Raw genomic sequence first — 18,610 nt, forward strand, 5'->3', positions numbered from 1 at the left:
CAAAGCTTCTCTTTGCCAATCAGGTTCGCCCAGGATCAAGGGTCATAATCCTAAAGAGGTGTATAATGCGCTAAGCCTTTTCAGTACTTGGGACATGGCCCACTTAGAAACAGGGCAATGCAAGCCTACCTGTTCTTTAGTTGTGCCAACGCGTGGCATTATTGATCTTTTTTTAACGCCGCTCACAAATCCCTGCGAGTCTCCTGCCAACCATAGCGCTAACTCTGTGCTTCTGGCGTCCGCAGTGTGATCAGGATTAATTAATCTGCTCGATGCGAATCACAAAGTTGTACAGTGTTTGCAGTCAAAGGGGTGACAAATACAGCTCAGTGTAATTGTGATGTATGGATGATAATCTCTAAATGCACAGTGAGACTCGCTGGAGTTTGAAGTAGTTCCAGCAAGAGGCCATCGAGCCTGACCGCCAGGACTCTACGCACAAGATCACCAAATTAACAAAACGCTTCAATGAACTAGAGCGTCAGTAATTGGTTGAAGAATTTGCAACCAAAAGTCACGGCACAGAGCAAGAGCAGAGGGTATTTTCAAATCCCATCGTGGGGATTCTGTGTTGAATAGAGAAAACTTAAGTGTCTGTTTCTGTTCTATGGTAAATTATAAGGATTGCAATGAGCATCTCGATGCGCGTCGTTAGGAGAGAAGGCATGATGTTACCGCTGCAGCATCAATTACACAGATGACGCACTCTGCTTCAGAACAAAACATTTCCTGCAGACAGGAGAGGCAATGATGTTATAGGAGGGAGGTCAGACTTAAGCTGAGGACATCTCACTGCAGGCCGGCCACACCAATTGTTTTTATAGAGCCCAGCTAGCGTCAGGATTGGTGAGCTTTCAGCACGCACGCTTGAGATTGTGCTCATTGCCAGTGATGACGGCAAAGGCTTGAATGCAACAGGATAATCTCAGCTCACAGAATAGGACCTACACGTATCCACGTTCTGCCATTCAAGCCCTTTACAGCTCCTCCGGTGTTTTCTCATTCCGCTACATGATCTTGTTCGATCAATGGAACATCCAGACATTATGCCAAAAGCACTTTTATGGGAGTTATACGTCAAAGACCAATTGCTATGATATGACACTTTTTTCTTGTTTGCAGTCACTTTACTGTCCTGCCGAGCTGCCAAGTTCCTCCTAAAGCCACTTCTTCTTTTCTTTGCCAACCATTTCTAGTTATTTACAAAGTTGCCTGCTGTTGAAGTAAAACGCATATAATGGCTTTTTGAGCTCACAGTAAAGTAAAACAACAATGTTCTGTCTCTCAACATGATGCAACAGACATCCAGAATATGCATTGGCCCTTTTCCTACTGTGACTATGACTATAACTTCGACCAATCAGCTGCCTTTTGGGCAATTTGGGGAAGAAATCAAGAATCAGTCAAGTTGTCAGTCAGATTGAATCAGAATGTCATGTGTTGTACTTTTTACTGAAACTGGCTGTGATTTGATTTACAATGTTCTTTACTTGTGCACACACACAACAGAATAGGGTGCCCCATCATTCTCATTTCAAAACAATAGTGTGTGACAGATTTGCAATTAACATATCCCGGCTGCTGCAAATGGTGAGTCAGGGCTTTATACAGCTCTTCAAAATGGAACATATTTACGGAAAACAAATGTTTGGTACAATCTGCCTGACAGGCTAAGGAGAAACACATGCACAGGAATATGATAATGCTAATTTCCTGCCAGGGGCTTTGTGTCTGAGCCAGCTATGTTAATTACACAATGGCTTGTATTTGCAGTGTACGCGTTTTGCGGGATTGTTTCCAGTCGATGGCTTTCCTGTAATTCACTTCATGACTTTGAAATATTTGGAAGAGTTAGCATGGCTTACTGCACCCAGTGCTCAGAAACTAAATGTATTTATGAGTAATTATTATATGGAAATAACAGGTTTGGCAGTAAAAGTGACTTTCCAAGACGTGTTTTGCTTTGGAACTTCAAAAAAGCACACTTGTTTTTCCTTTGTTCTTTCATTACCTGATGTGAGCCTGTTTGTAAAATGGCTGTAAATTGATTACAAGGTGTCTATTTATTCTGATCCTGATCATAAAATAAACTGCCGTTCCCATCTTTTTGCGAGGCTACTTTACCTCTCGTATGTATTACCACCATAAGTGTTGAAACTGAGGCTGGCAAAGTGAAACCACATCAAAGGTAAAAATCAAGCCAGTCACATGTAAACCATCTGAAAAATGCACTGTCCCTTTGTCCAAGACTTTCACCCCTCCTCTCTCAAGCACATTTATTACAAAAGAAAGAGAAAATCACCTTTACCTGCTTCTCCAACTGCTATGAGTGGTCTGCATGCAGTCAGGTGAGGTTTGGCTCCTCCAGTGATTAGCTCTAATTGTTGTCCCCAGTCTCAGTGGCTCTGAAGCGGTCAGTGGTGCAACCTAGCCTGGTCAGACTTGTGTTGTTGTTGGTTTGATTTCCCCCAAAGCTGCAACTTGGACACCAGTTGAACCGAGAGGATGGAGCATGTGTTGTTGGTGGGAGGACGATTGTGTGCGAGTCCTGTCAGAGTTTGTGTTGCCTTCTTTTCTGCCAGCCCAGCAGTTTTTTTTCCGCCTCTTTCGTTTTGTCTCCTTTTTTTTTTTTTTTTAGAAATTGAAGTCACCAGTGTGCTGTTAAGGGTTAAACTGCTGTCACTCCACCCAACTTAACCATTTAGTCTGCAATGGAGTAACTGTTTCTTACCCATCACTCTGGGGGAAGTGTGCGTGACCAGTTTATGGCTCCTTTCAGCTTACAGGCCTCGGGGTGTGTCAGGTGTAAGACCAGAGAGGAGCTTTGAGGGGTTTTCAGACATTCACACCCTTCTTTTTATGGGAAAATTCCCCCTTTTTACCACCCAACTTTTTTTTTTTCCCCATCATGCCTATCAGATAATTACTTAGTGACGTTATCGTAGAGAATTTTTACACGGGGTCACTGCCAGAAACACCTTCACAATACAAAGTTTACTATTGTGATCAAGTATGAGCCTCCAAGTTTTCAAAGTAAAAGATATCATGGGAATGCAGTTTGAGTAAAACTGACATAATTTATCCTCCTAGTAAAAGCATTTTTATGTATTTTTAGATTGATTTAGGGGGAGCTTGAAGCTTGAAGCAAAAGAACTAAGGGAAATGTCCAAGTAGAATTAGGAGAGAATTGGTGGAAATCTGTTGTGAAAAGTTAGAAACCACATCAAGGTGATGACGGCTGCACACAGAATACAAATAAAAACGGAGATAAAGAGATGGAACAGCTGGGGATGGTCTGGACTGAGGGATCATCTCTGGAGTTGGGCCGCCAGGCTGCAACAGCTGATTATACTTTCACTTAACGTCTGAAGTGAGGAGATGTGAGGCTTAAGGTTTTATAAAGGACTTTATTGTCTAGACACAGGCGGCAGGAGCTCTACTCAGGATTTAAATAAGGGCGACACATGAGGAAGAGGAGGAAATGGTCCTAGATTGGGAATTGGTACCAGCAACTATATAAAAACATGTGAAATGTGAAAAAAGCTGCTAAAACAAACATGTTAGGTTTTGTAATGGTGGTCGCAGTGAGTAGACTGCTATTTTTTTTTTTTTTTTTTACTTTTGACTTGCATCAGGTTGAGCACTAACAGTTAAAACAGGCTTTTAAAGGATTCTCGTGTTAAATTGAAGAAGGAAGTGGTGTGTTTTGAAGCACAGACAACAACTGACTCATTTTAGTAATTGGGTCAAATTTGAACTACAACCGACTTTTACAGCTGAATCTAATTACAAACACCTAGCAGGAATCGAATGGGACATCTGGAAACAATATATTTAATAACTATAAATGCCACGTATAATCAACTAACACAATGTCTTTAAATAGTGTCTGATCTAATAAGAAACTCTTTACTAATGCTAAGATGAAGGAGCAAGTCCAACATATATATATGGTGCATGTCAGCCAGGATTAATAGTGTTGTTACAGTTGATGTGCAAAGACACTATTGATACTTTAAGAATAAGGAACAAATGAATGTCTAGTACACACCCGAAGACAATGTCTATGAATCGGTTCATAATGTATTATTCACTGAGAGTGAGAATCTTGGCTTGCTGGTGGCACTAAATGAAAAGTAAGGGGATCTCTACAGTCATTAGACTTCATCCTCTTGGATAGATCGTCATAGATACCGAGATACCATATTTAATGGCAGTGCATCCAGTAATTGTTGACATTTTTTACTAAAACACGAAAAGGAAAGGTCAAGGGATTACCAGCGTCATTATTGATCATCATTTGGGCACCATGAATGTCTCTAGGAAAAAAAAACATCCATACAGGAGTACATTTTTCTCAGCTAAAATATCACACGTTGAGCACTTTGAGACCTCTACTGTGCTGGAGCTTCCAGAGATTTTATGGACATTAGTAACTCTGGAAAACATGAACAGATAATGAAAAGCATACCTTGTGGGCTCTGACGGTGTCCAGAGTCTTTTTCTGGTGGTGTAAGCACAATTTAGTCCAGTTAAGAGGCCATCACGATTATGCAACAATAGCTGACTGCATAAGCAGCTTGTTTTGCGCAGCATAATAGGAAGAGTCAACAAACACATTTCAGTTAAGTCATTTACGGATTGACAATGTTCCTAAAAAGCTACAGTATGAACAGACAAAATACAGATGTAGTGTAGTAAAACATCCAACGCAGTAGTATCTTCTCCGCTCCACATGAATCTCACATGCTCCCATGTCTTGATTATGATTTGAGTGATATGTGCGATATGGTTTTTTTTTCAAAATTTTTAAAATGGAAGGAAACCCTTTGAAAAGGAATGAGCTGGTTTTATAGTTTTCTTCCCCTCTGGCACAGCTTTAAACACACATTTCTCAGAGTCCTCCAATCACTACAAGACTAAAACCACATCACACTCAAGAAGGAACCCAAAACCCCTAGAAACTCCTGTTTATCACTATAGTAAGATGGAAAACAGTGGAGAAGAAAGCAAAACCACTGCGTAAAAATGGCATTTATCGATAACTTTTAAGTTGTAGCAACAAATACACAATGGACTAACTAAATAAACTAAAATTGACCCCTCTGGGAACAGCATTGTAAGACAAGTACAGTTTATGAAGTATGTTGGGACTAAAAAGTACTACAAAAGTTGTATTTTTAAAGATAAAGCTTCTGTTAGGAAAGAAGAAATACCAGGCATACCTCTGTTAAGGTAATTCACTGAAAGTATTCAATTCCACTTTAAATCTAGGTTGAGTGAAGTGAGATTTCATCCTGGGTTTTATCAGTATGTTTCCATAAGCACCAGGAATGAATTATAGCGAGTTTTAAAAAGTGATATCATACTTGTATGTTGGAAACATAGTTTATTCAACTGTGTTTGGTTTTCTCACAGTAAATCCAAGAACAGCTATGGAGACAAAGGCCACAAAAGATGTCATGATAAAATGAAAAATTACCTAAACAAAATGTGCTAATCTAATAACACAGATGCACCATTTTAAGAAACATGACAATGGTGCCAAATTGATGTAATACTGGCAAGAAGCATTTATCACTTATGGTACACAACATCGTAACAATGAAAGCACCTTAACTGCAAAAGCTGTAGTTTATTATCAAAGAATGGCACCATTGGGTGCATGCAAAAGTAATGAAAATGTTGTATACAAATCAGATATGTGCATGGCAGCGGAATGAGTTAACATATAGAAACAATTTGACTTATTATTTTTGAGAAAACATCATCCTATCATCTCAAGATCTAGCTGAGCAGAGGAAGTCATTTCAAGCGTAATAGCAATGTCTTTTGGGCTTAAAGTTATTGCTTTAAAGAACTATAAAGTTCATTCAGAGTAGAAAATAAGACATTCCTTAGTTGGTGATAGTTTATTTAATCAAACCAATAAGTCAAAGGGACATCATGCAATACGCATTTAAAGTAGGCAGACGATGGCAGACATGACGCTGGTATCTTTTCTTAAAACAACTTTGATTCATTCAAGATGTTGAAAGTATGATTGTTACTACTACTCTACACTAAACTTCTCACATTGCACACTGGAATCTGAGCACGCAGTCCATTCCAGCTGGTCCTTTGCACAGCAATGGATTAATAATTGTACCCAGATTGTATTGTGCATGCTAGACACTGGAACGTACAAGACAGACAACAAAATTATACTATGACTGGATTAAAACGTCCGAGAACTCGTTTCCTCCGTTTTGTCTGTATTCATTATACAAAGTTTGGAATGTTTGAAGTGTGTGTTTTAATCAAAGAATATGAATTACATTTTTATTCACAGATTTTTTTTTTGTGGATTATTTCCTTACTTACACCTTATTTTTGTTTTGTATTGTAACTTTCATATTTTTTTGGTTTTGTATTTCTTTAACAATTACAATATTCATTCCAAATCCAAAGAAACAAATATTTCTTCTGGTGAATAAAATAACTGATTGCTCATCATGCCTTTTATTGTACCTCAAATTTGCCCAGTTTTAAGTGTGTTCAATAGAAATTTAACAGACCAACATGAAAAATATCCCAGATTTGCATAACATTTGTGCCAGAAGTGCAGGGACATGTCAGTACTTCAAAAGGCATGATAAAACGGCATTCAATTCCAGAAGGCTTTGGGCTGAGCTAAGTCATGGCAATAGAGAAGAGGGTCGTAGAAATGTCAGAGATTTGACGGAGGTCCTTATTCAAACATGATATCCGAAGCTTGGCGCAGGCAGTTGGGAGAGTCAGGGGGCATGTTGCTGTGTGTGACGTTGTTGGCGTCCAGACGCAGATGCTTCAGATGTGAGTAGTTGAGGGGTCCAATGAACTTGCAGAAACTTGCCATGTCAATCTCTGTAGATAATCAAAAAGGGGGAAATTGCTATGATGGTTGGCAGACAACAAAATACTCACAAAATGTATTGGATAGCTTTTAACTCCTTTACAGTGGGGTTTAAAGGTGCCGTGTGGAGTTTTTGTCCACTAATAGTGCTGTGCAGTAATGTTTTTACAAGTTGATTATCATTTTGCTTGCGTGAGTCCTCCCAGGTTGAAGTGTATGTAAATAATATACAATTTAAAATACCTTAAATCAGTTTTATAGGTTTGCTTGTGTGTTCGACTTTAAGAATGCAGACGATGTGTTTTTATTGAAAATATTTATTCTAAACATAATTTCAAAATGAAAAAAGCTGGTCACATGTTGTTGAACATGTTATATCACAATTCTTCTCTTTTCTTTAAAATGTGAAAAAAAAATTTGATGACACATCTTAAAGTTGGAGATGATTACATAAATTTATCCAATCTGATTTGGGATGACCCCACCCATCATATAGAACCACACTTTACATGGGCTTCTGTGGTATCCAGCAGGGCAGTGTCTTAGGACCTCAGTAGGAGGTGTAGTTTCAGGTTTCAGTTGGAAAAAACGTTGTTTACATTTCTAAGCAGTGATGCTGAAGTTTAATTTCCTTAATTTACCCTCATCACTCTTGTCCTGATCTAACAATGTGGATGAGGGCAGTGAGGGTGGAAGCCAACAGTCCTGCAGTAAGGAACTCCATTTTGCTCCACAGCCTTGTAGAGCTCGGTATTGTATATTTTCTAAGCCACGCCCATTCAATAGCAACCCAACCATATCTGTATGATTTGATCAAAATCTCTCTTGTACTTAAATGTCGCCTACTTATTCATTTCATTTGGAAATGTTTCACATCGCTGAAGTCAAAAACAATTTTCCTTTTATGCCACTGTGAATTTAAGAAAACTCCAAAAGACACCTTTCATAGTCAAATAAGACTGAGAGAGTATCTTAAATCCACTTACTGTTAATCTCGTTGGCCTGAAGGTAGAGTTGCTCCAGCTGCTCGTTGATCTCAGGGATGGACTGCAGTTTGTTGAAAGAGAGGTCCAGCTCCACCAGCGATGTCACATTGAACACTCCGGCAGGGATCCCGGAGTCCACCAGCCTGTTGTGGGAGACCCTCAGGTACTGAAGTGAGGGCAGCTTGTTCAGGTATCCTGCTCCGATGGTGTCAATGTCGTTGTAGTCAGCGTAAAGGATTTCCAGTGAATTCGGGACTCCGGCTGGCAGCTTCTTCAGTTTGTTGTGGCTCACGTCCAGGGACAGCAGCTTCTTCAGCCCTTTGAAAGCCCCTCCGATGGTGTCAGAGGTTAGCTCGTTGTACTGAAGGTTGATGGACGTCAGATTCTCCTTGTCAGTCAGGAGTCCAGACGGGAACTTGGACAGCTTGTTGTGCATCATCTTCAGCTCATCAAGGGCCTTTGAGGGAGGGATGACTGGCTCTGTGAGTTCGTTGTTGCTGAAGAACAGCTTCTCAAGGGCTGAGAGTTTGTCGATTGTGCCCTTTTCTATCTTAGAATTGGTGATCTTGTTGTTGTCAAGTACCAGCCAACGCAGCTCAGCAGTAACATTATCAAACACTCCTGCCTTGATCTCTTCAATCTTGTTGTTCTGGAGGTACAGGTACTTGATCCCCGTTGGTACTACGGGAACAAACTTCAGCTTGCGGTTGTCACAATACATGGCAGTGGGGAAATTGACTGGGCAATCGCACTCTTGATTGCAGTTGGGCCCTGATGGCCCCAGCATGGAATTAGGCTGGTAGTCGTAGTCATAATACTGGCACAGGGCCATGCTGACCAACGCAGCCAAGAAGGGTACACGGACAGGAAACATGGCTTCTGTGGATCCGACAGAAATAAGGGAAAGGAAGACGGGGAATAAGAGAAAAAGGTTAGCGTAGTCAAGAGCAACGCACAACCTACAACAGAAAGACTAAGAGTTAGAGTTATGGTAGCAAAATGGGCACTTCTAGCTCATAGTCAGATCAGTCACAGTTGCAGCAATTATTGATCAAAATGACTACAAAAATAGGAATTTAGAAGAAATGCAAACAGTCATAAAAAGGCAACATCAAAGTTTTGAGCTGTGAAGGTCAAACTTTCCCCCCCAACACACACAATGGCCCTACAGCCACACCCACTCCCCAGTGTATTATATAATCAGTCAAGAGTTCAACAACTGGAGACCAGTGAGTCCTAGATTCCTTGATTCAATCATGTACCGAACCACATTGGAGCTGCAGCTTGAGCCAAAGTGCTTGATAGATTTGACATAAAACAGTAATAGAAGCAATAACTGAAAGCAGATGTTCTAATGATACACACAAAATCTATGCATCCATAAATGTTTATCAAAATATGTTTCAAGTATGAAACTCTAAAGTGATTTTCCTCCTTTGTAGCTTGATAAATAAAGAATCTATCACAGAAAATGATCTAAAACGTTGACCTAATATTAGTTTCGGAAGCTGGCTGTGCAAAGTCAAGCCTGTAGACAATACAAAACCAGAATGATTAATTCCAGACTCTTGAAAAATGCAGACAGACAGCGGATCCAGGAGCAAGACGTTATTTTCTAAAGTCATTCACTTCCCTGAAACGGTCATAAAAAGGCACTTTAGATCCACACAAACATGCAAGATCTATGCTGTCATACCAAAATGCAAATCATCCAACTTCTACCACTTATTTTTTGATCCATGCACTGATATTTCTGCCCTCTCGGGTTGCAGCACTAGCCCATGCCCAAAAGCCCAGTAGTGACAACTGGTAATCCCATCCGGAAAACTGAAATAAAGAGGATAAATCAAACAGGAAATTACAAATCCATGCCTCTGAATGCAAAGCTTACCTGTGCTGAGCTCTCCTCGTGCTGTGTGGGGTGGAGGGCCAGTAGGTAAGAACAGTGTGCTGTTCAAAAACGGAAAGTCTCAGGAGAAAAACACAAGAGAGAGAAAGAAGGAGAGAGGGGGAGGAGAGAGAGGGGTTGATGGAGAGACAGAGGGAAAAGGGGAGGGCAGGAGGAGAGGAGGGGGGAGGATGTCAGGCTTCTTTAACAAACTGGAGTCAGGATGTCATATGAATTGAAGATGTCGTCAGTATGAATGTCTGGGGGGAGCATCATCTAAAAACTCCTGCTCACTAACCAAGAGCAGGTGCAACAGAAAACGGAAATAAAGCATCGCAATAATGCAAAAAAATGTATGTATCTTTCTTTTATTATGCCAAATTATTACCTTTACAAACCCATCATTTCGTTTGCGTCCTCCACACAATCATCCCAAAGTGTTTGCCAGCAAAACCTGAGCTCGAAGCTTTTGTAGGCTGCGCATGGAAAAACCGAAAGAGTAGGAGAAGCTACGTGTGGAAAACTTGGAAAACAATATCTGGCAGACATTTAACCCAGACGCCTGTTATGAAGACGAATAAATTCAGCTCTACCTCTTGAACTGTGAATCAGGCTTTGGAAAATCTGACAAAAGGGATATAAAACAGCCAGAGGGGACTTGCATAACACTTGACACAAACATTTCTTTTGGTCTGTTTTTGACCAGAAAGTCCAGAGGACGGCAGGTTAAAGCAGGTCCAATTGATCCCATATGTATGGGCCATAATTTATAATAGTTGTCATTCCTGTAACCCACATTTTTCTTCTCCACATACTTTAAAGCTGCAGAGTCATATTCTATGGTATTCCTTTATACACAAATAGTGAGACGTAACAAAGAGACCCAGAGTGGTCTTTACTTATCTGAATGGTGCCGAAGCGGGGCATAGGGCGAGAAGGGCCAAATGTTTCTCCCCTTTGTTGGTGGACACCCCCCCCCCCCCCCCCCCCCCCCCCCCCCCCCCCGCCCAACAATGCATACCGAGAGTTGGTGCCTGGATTGAATTGGTCGCAGCGCTGTCTGTTACTCCACTCACATACCACTCTTAGAGACCACTTCTAATGTGTGGAAAACTTCCATACCTCAAATTCTAACTCGACATATCTGATTTCCAAAGACATGTTGCAAAAATATGCATGTGCTCATTTTGCACATTATTTTTTTCACCTACACATCAGTTTTGTAAACTTTCGACTACTTTTTCAGATCTCATGGATCCATGTTGAGACCTTTTGGCTTTAAAAAGAGTATTTTGTTTTTAACTTGACAACATTTTGACGTTTAGTTGGGTCTTCACATGTCTTCCCACGTTCACTTTAACCTGAATACATGGATTGAATTTAACAAAGCAGAAGAGGAATCACAAATGGATTCTGTTGTAAAACTGCACAAAAACCTTTAAAAAAAAGCACCAAATGTCTTTTTGATGTAGACCACCGATCTTTCAAACAATGGCAAAGTGGTTTTAAACTATATGACAGTGAAAACAAACTGTTTGTCATTCAGATACACAAAAGATCTCAAACCCTCTGTAATGACAAAGCAAGTTGTCAGTCTGTCATGCAAGCACACTTGGATCTCTGATTTATATTGCGAGATGGCGAGAAACTGTTTTATCTAGCTAATTTCCAAGTAATTTAAACCTTTGGAAAGACCTGGTATTTTATCCTGGTCTCTTTCTGTGAGTCATCTCTCTCTTTCTTGACAACTTTGTTTTCGGAGTAGTGTAAGAGACAACTCGCTTCCTTTATCCCCGTTGGTTTGATGACATTCAGTGGAGTATGAAAATATCTTAAGTTTGTGGAACTTACTTAGTTACTAAGTTATGCACTTATTTGGTGGGGGTGTTGAGGGTCATCATTGCGTCAAACTGTTAATGTTAATGTGAAGAAAAAAAAAATACTGTCACAACCAACTATTTTTGATACTTATCTTTTAAAATTATTGATGTTTGGAAATGTAAAAAGCTGGCTGCAAGTCCAGTTTCACTTTTTAGGACATCCTGGCACCAGTTTGACACTGTTACACCAATTCAATTTACTCTCAGGCCACAAACTGGCTAATGTTCATCAGCCCTGTCTTCAGTGTCTGGATCCTCTGAATGACCCACAAGGGTGCATCCTTCAGCAGACCATTGGCCCGGGACAAAGCTTTGATTCATTTATAGACACAGCAAAGCCAACGCTGTTTTCAACAGACAAGAACAAAGAGTGGAGTTGATATTTTCTCTTACTGAAAAAACTTGTAGTGGATTTGGTGTAGCTCCAGACCTACAATATGTCTGCACATAAACCTAATGGATCTGCATGAATTATACCATATTTCCTGAATTTGAGAATGGATTTTTAATAAAGCCTACTTTAAATAACTGACTGGTGCACAGTTGACTGTTGGATACCAATAGCAGCAAGTTGTGCATTTCTGTTCAATTTATAGAAAAAAATAAAGAAGGCTTTACTTTTAAAGACTTAACCCTTGGTTTTAATACTGCTGCAGTGTGTAAAACAGTAGAAGAGTTTCCAGTCTCATCACTTTTAATCGGCTAGCTACACCTGGAGTCGTTTAGGCCCAAACAACACCGCTGGTTCGTTAGGGACCTTTGTGAAGGACTCTTGCTCCCTTTTCTTGAGGTCAGAAGGCTCAAATCCCCCAAACATTGCAGTCCGTGTTAGCTACAGACCTTTTTCAAAGCAGAGTTTTTAAGTAATAGTAGGAAAACCACAAGTGGAACTGCTGATATTAATGATGTTTCTGTTCCATTAAGTATCCCTGGAAGCTTCTCCAGTGAGCCAGCATGTACAAACACTAAACCCCGGACCTGTTATTAATCTTCTTTTTCTGCTTTGACATGTAAAAATGCTTCCTGTAAAAAAATTTAAAAGCAATTTAAGACGACTAATTGCACGTTTCTTACGGAAAATAACGGCACATTTACATGTTTAGTAGATGCAGAGTAGCAACAGTGTTCATTTGGAGCTGCTGGCCACATGGCGAACGAACTTTATGTCCAATACTCACTCTCTAGCTCTTTAGCTGCTTGGCTTGGGCATCAATTCACCAGCCAATTGATAACTTTGTCTGTTTGGGCTGTTTAATGTGAGGCAGGTAACATGAATATAGTTTTTGTTTGCCCCATTTACTGCTGCTGGAAACAGAGTTTATTGGAGCTTGATGCCAAACCAAAACAGTAAAGTTGTGGGTCGTAAAACCAAGACAATGAGCTTTAACATGCTAAAATGGGGGAGAACTCCGGCGATGGGTCTTAACTTTTTGGGGTTTTTATCATTATGAATTACTCTTTTCACATCACACATTTAAGCCATTGATTAGAGCCACTTTAAGAGTAGGAGTCACTAATCTACGTGCACAAATGGCAATAATTTAATCCTTGATACTTGCTGTTCTTTCGTATTTTAAAGGGTAATGAACAGACAAACAACTCATAAACTGAGTAAGACCTTTTTTTTCATTGGTTCAAGACACTGTTGACATTTGTGCCACTTCATCAGCAAACTGCCTAGAATATTTATTTCTTTGAGGTTGCTGTGGTTTTACCTCTGTTACTGGCAGTGTTTTGAGTGACTTAAGCTGTTCCGAACTCTTCTTTCAGGGAAGGCTGGAAAACAGACATTTTGTCATCTTGCTTAGTCACTGTCCCTTTCCTTGAGTGTGTTGATGTCTGCCCTTATGCTTTCATATCCTTTCCGTTACACCAGATGGTAGACGTTGGCTTTCAACACTGTTTTCCTAATACTTTGTTTGCACTTAACCGTAACTTGTATAATTCCCAAGAAAAAAAATGACGTGATTACAGAAGAAAATATATTAATAAATATCAAATTGACTTTCAGTGATCAATGAAATGATGTACAGAATAGCAAAACTTGAATATTTTGTTTATTTTTTGGCAACCCTCCAAACAGTTGCACTTGTATTGCTTTCTTTACTCAAAGGGCTGCAAAGTTGTAAACTTTTTTTTTTTTAAGCACAAAGTACAGTAATTCATAATAATCATGAATGACTTCTTATAAGATAAAAAAGATTGTGCTGCTAATTGCTCTGAGAATCAAGAGCTCAAGCTGTGTCTATATATGTATATACATGTGTCTCCCTTCAGATATGTATTTGAAGGAAGAGATACACTTTTATTTTAATCCATCCAACTGTCTGCAACAGCTTGAGTTTTGAGTGATGCAACAGCTTGAGTTTTACTCCCACCATACGTTCTTTTTTTTAAATTTTATAGTACTCTATTAATCCCCGAGGGGAAATTTCTTCGCTACAGCAGGGGGGCTCTCAGGGGGGAGGTGCTGCAACAGGCTGCCACTAGCGCGGCGCCAGGTAACCTGACCTGAGGTGCATGTTTTTGGATGCCTGTAAATGCAACGCCACATGCTCCAAATCTGTTTTCCGGTGTTTCATATATAGCTAACAGTGATTGTGCATTTAAGCAATATTGCACGAGACACTGGAAACTGGGAAACAATCAGTCGCGTCAGCAGAAGCGAATGTAATTTACCAAACCTTAGCAACAAACCTAGCAAGAGACGAGATCTCGTCCGTTTTATTGCCTTCTAGTGATCGTTTCTCAAACTGAAAAAATACAGCACACAGAAACGCTAGACTTTGTTTGTGACGGACTTAACGATCTTATGTTTATATACTTTTTATGATATTTTTTTGGATATAAATAAGAATGGCTGTGTTCCAGGAAATGGATTTTTTTTTTTTTTACAAGAAATAAACTATAGATCTATAGATCCTCAGATAATTGGGAAAAAAAAAGAGACGGCTGTCCACTATTGGACACACAATCAGCATAATACCCGTCCTCTGTAACTTGCCCAGGAAGTTATTTTCTTGCAGGTCGGTTGTCTTTCGCTGTGTTCTTGGTAGTGAACCCCAGAAAAGACACATTTTAAGTTTGTCAGTCTACTTCCTCCTGTAAAATGTGGTCTTGCTGGCTTTTGTCATTGTTTATCTCATTACTTTATTTGTCACATCACAGTAATTCTTTTCAAGTTAATTGTATTAATGCCAAATGATGGATGACCTTCAAATACGGTGTTTCAAGAAATGAAGAAGTAAAGTCGAACGGTGTTAAGTTTATGTGAAGCGACTTGGTAACGGTCACTCAGACTAGCTGGCTAGTTAAGATGCAGCTTCTGCCTCAGTCTTTTAGCTTTTGGTTTTAGATGTACAGATGGTAAAATCGACTCGTGCAGGAAATGAGAAGCCAATTTGCTTACTTGTCTTTGAAATGAAGGACCCATTGTTTCAAGAAATTTCAAAGGATCTCGCCTGGTAAATCTGCCACAACAGTAACGAAGGAGGGTGAAGCTAAACAGCCTTTTCTTGAGGAATCAAACCAGATTTGAGTAAATTGCAGTAACAGTTGTATTTATATGAATACGCATTTTAAAGGATTAATATCAGAAGTTATTGACCTATTTATTTAGCCTACACTGATCCTACACAGGATTTACTTTCTTTTTTTTTTTTTTTTTTAGCTCTTTGGGGCATTCACATGATCAACTGTCAAAATGTACCTTTTATTTTTTCTACATTTATGATCTTTTAATTAGTGAATGACATCTGCCTCCAGGTCTGACTGATTTGAATGAGCAGTCGCTCAGCAGTATTAATCACACAAGTAGATAAAATATAAAGGATCAAATAAAAACTGGCACGTGTGAAATTGCAGCGCAAACCATATCCTCCCTGGCTACATGTTCCTTGTCAACACCTCACACGGACACGTTCACATTGAAACGAATATGAGCAGAGAAAGAAGAAGGAAACTTTACGACCAAGACACGCGTGCACATGGTCTGACAGAGGTACACAGATGGAGATCCGAGCAAGCATATTAGCAAACAGGGATATTCTTGGACGTCTTGGCACAGACACACAGAAAGCCTCTAATAAAATCTCAGACGGCACCCAGTCACCACCTTCTGTTCCTGCCATGTGGCCATGTGGTCATGTGGTGTGAGCTTAGAACAGAAGAAACTCATCCCTTGGACGGCTAAGTGATTCTCCTACCTGTGTCTCATGGGCCCGCACGTGCCGCAAGAGCGAAATAAAAATATCAGCAGATATCACACAAGCGCCTTAATTTTCCTGCAATCCCTAAATTAAGGGATTAGGTGTAAACGAGTGCATTGCTTTTCTACAAAACGTCTCGTACATGGTAATTAAAGGGTTTTCAACACGTTGTTGTGGTGTTGACAGGAAGATTGGGGAATTCGCTATTGTATTACAGGTCGTCAGACAGGTATAAGCCCGGGTGTTTATGTGTAAACTGTATTTGATTGATGCAGTTTGGATTTGCAGATTGAAAAAACAGCTTTGACACATGTGCTTTCCAGCAGGATCTCACCACTCTTCTCTTTAGACATGGTGCTTGGGTTACTTTGGTTTGCATAAGCACTACACGACGGGCACTCCTGAACACCTACAGACACGTGCACACATGAAAAAACGCACACACCAAGCAAAAAGTGTACGTGCACATGTGATCTGAAATGAGTACGACCTAACTATTTCTTCTCGAGCTTTTTACACATAAAATTAAACCACTAGACACACACGCCTAAACTCACACTAATACTGGCCAGGAGCCTAAAGCAATAAGTCGAAGTGCTTATGGTCTAGAAGATAGACGTCTGTTCAGGAGATCAAGTTACATAGTGCTTACGCATGTGTGTGAGACTGAGGGCGGAGAGGCTGATGGATAGAAAAAAATGAAAGTACTGTACCAGTAACCTCCACATGGGGGCAACAGATTGAAGTACATTGGTGTTGCTGGACTGAACTCACTCTGAGGTGCTGGGATGAGAGCCAGAGCTCAAACACTGATGCTTTTCAGTCCGTCCTTGTCTCAAGAAAATAAATCCCAAGTCGTATCAGAGGGGGAGAATTTTGTAATACTCATGGCTGTTAAGTACTTTTTGTTTTTTGGGGGTTGACTGTTTGTTATTCGTAATCTGATTCCCCACATTTATCATTTTAAGTAAAGGAGGTGGTTTCTATGGAATCCCAAAAGTGACACATTTCCCGAACTGGGCTATCTGACTAATTACATGTAAAAATGCATTCGGGAATATATAATAAATTGTCTTGGGAAACAGTTACTTGGCTCTCATTTTTTAGATGAGGGCTGTTGTGACATCAAACTCACTTTGCCTGATGACAAAGCTCCTCATTGACTGTTGATCTGTGGGTGGATCATCTGATGCTTCCTGCTCAAATGACTGTGTATAGTTGTGGTAAACTTATGAAATGATGGCTCTGCTGAGTTTGCGCTACACCCGGTTTTAGTATTTAAAAAAAAAAAAGTTTTTTAAGGAGTTCCACACAACTTTTTAACGACTGTTTTCGCCTTTGCATGCTTCTGCTGTTTCTACCGGAGCGTCTAATCTCACACCGACACACTTTTTTTTTTTTACCTGAGCTGCGTTCTTCTCCTTTTAATGTTTAAATTGGGAAATAGCTTTTAGGTGCATTACCGCCACCCTCTGGTGGTAGTATCTCATTAGTACCAGGCAGCGATTTAAAAACGAGGGAAACAATACAAAATCATACATGCATGATAATGAGAATTGTTTGATCGGTCGACATGTTTGTTTAACATCAGCAATGGATATAAATGTGAAAAACTGGAAAGGACTGTATTGATAGTAAAACAAAGGGGGGTAGGGGGGGAGGGGTTCATTCACCAATAGTTCTCATGCCAATGACTTAAAAAGAAAAAGCTGGGGACATTTAAAAATTTGCATACAGAAAAGTGTAACATACTGTGAATAAATGAATTGTGTGGTAGAACCAAGTAAAAAGGCAATATGAAAAGGATACAAAAATTACAAAATTCTCATTTCTAAACAACCATATTATACTATGGAATATATAATTCGTGTGAGAAAGCACAACGCGAGAAAACCTTGATTCTTATGCTCATTACACACCATTCAACCTGTTTCAGAGTCAGAAGTCTCAACCGCTACATGTCTCATGGGAGCGCCATTTCTTTTTCCTTAAACCTAAATATTCCCATTAAAGTCTCTTAAATGGCTGAAGGACTATAAATCTCTGGTAGCGCAGAGGCCTGAAATGGTCCTTGAGCAAATATTTTTATTTTACCTCCGTACACCAAAACCCATCAATATGAGTTGGAGCCTGCTGGGGCAGCGAGAAACGAATTAATCGACCACCAGTTTGACTTATTTTACTTTCTTTACACCCCTCCACCCCTCACCGCAGTGTTTTCACTCACCTTGGTGCCTGGATGTTGCTGTGTGGCGGCTCAGCTGCTGGTCAGTTGATGGCACACATTGTCGTCTTACATTAACGAGGTCTATTATCGAACCGGCTCGCCCGTCTGAAGTGTGCACGTTCTGTCTGTGTCAGTGTGATGTCCTTAGGGAGCTCTAGTTTCCTCCCACAAACCAAAGACAGGGTTGATTGGAGACTCCAAACTGAATGTGTTGTCTGTCTGTTTGTGTGTATATATAGATGCATATATGTACTGTAAATGTATACAGTGCATCTTGTGATAGACTGCGTCTTGGCAACTGCGTGCTGCACAGCACAAGTGAATATAGAAAATCGATTGAAAAGAGCACCTGGAACAAGTATGTTTTACCCATCGGTCATATATTTGATGATTTTTCCGTACAGTTTTCAGTGCTCTTTTATTTAAAGCCAAAAAGACCCACCTTTTCCTGAAAAACTAGTCCTTGCAGCTCCATGAAATTCTGTCGTCATATGCCGAGCACTTTCAATTGATAAATGGCCGCTGTGCTGTAATATGTTTTGGATGC

At 40.0% G+C, this 18,610-nt stretch overlaps 1 protein-coding gene across 2 annotated transcripts; it reads right to left on the minus strand.

The window, feature by feature from the left end:
• Nucleotides 1-5,615: 5,615 nt before the first annotated feature.
• lum (lumican) lies at nt 5,616-18,154 on the minus strand. 2 transcript variants are annotated; one of them, XM_069164822.1, is made up of 4 exons: nt 18,064-18,154; nt 9,752-9,829; nt 7,861-8,739; nt 5,616-6,885 (listed from the first exon to the last, which is right to left on the minus strand). In XM_069164822.1, exons 3-4 carry the CDS (start codon nt 8,732-8,734, stop codon nt 6,731-6,733), a joined length of 1,029 nt encoding a protein of 342 aa, XP_069020923.1. In that variant the 5' UTR covers nt 8,735-8,739; nt 9,752-9,829; nt 18,064-18,154; the 3' UTR covers nt 5,616-6,730. The 2 variants fall into 2 exon arrangements, with proteins under 2 accessions (XP_069020923.1, XP_069020924.1); XM_069164823.1 differs by lacking the exon at nt 18,064-18,154 and adding an exon at nt 10,137-10,173.
• Between the last annotated feature and the right edge of the window lie 456 nt (nt 18,155-18,610).

The sequence above is a fragment of the Embiotoca jacksoni genome, unplaced genomic scaffold, assembly GCF_022577435.1.
Source record: "Embiotoca jacksoni isolate LCO1_2020_lvr unplaced genomic scaffold, fEmbJac1.0.p SCAF_32, whole genome shotgun sequence".
Taxonomy (NCBI): domain Eukaryota; kingdom Metazoa; phylum Chordata; class Actinopteri; family Embiotocidae; genus Embiotoca; species Embiotoca jacksoni.

Coding starts and splice junctions, on each gene's coding strand:
- lum (XM_069164822.1), bottom strand. CDS start 8,734: ATGTTTCCTGTCCGTGTACCCTTCTTGGCTGCGTTGGTCAGCATGGCC. Junction 6,886..7,860: donor TCAGGCCAACGAGATTAACA/GTAAGTGGATTT, acceptor GATTATCTACAG/AGATTGACATGGCAAGTTTC.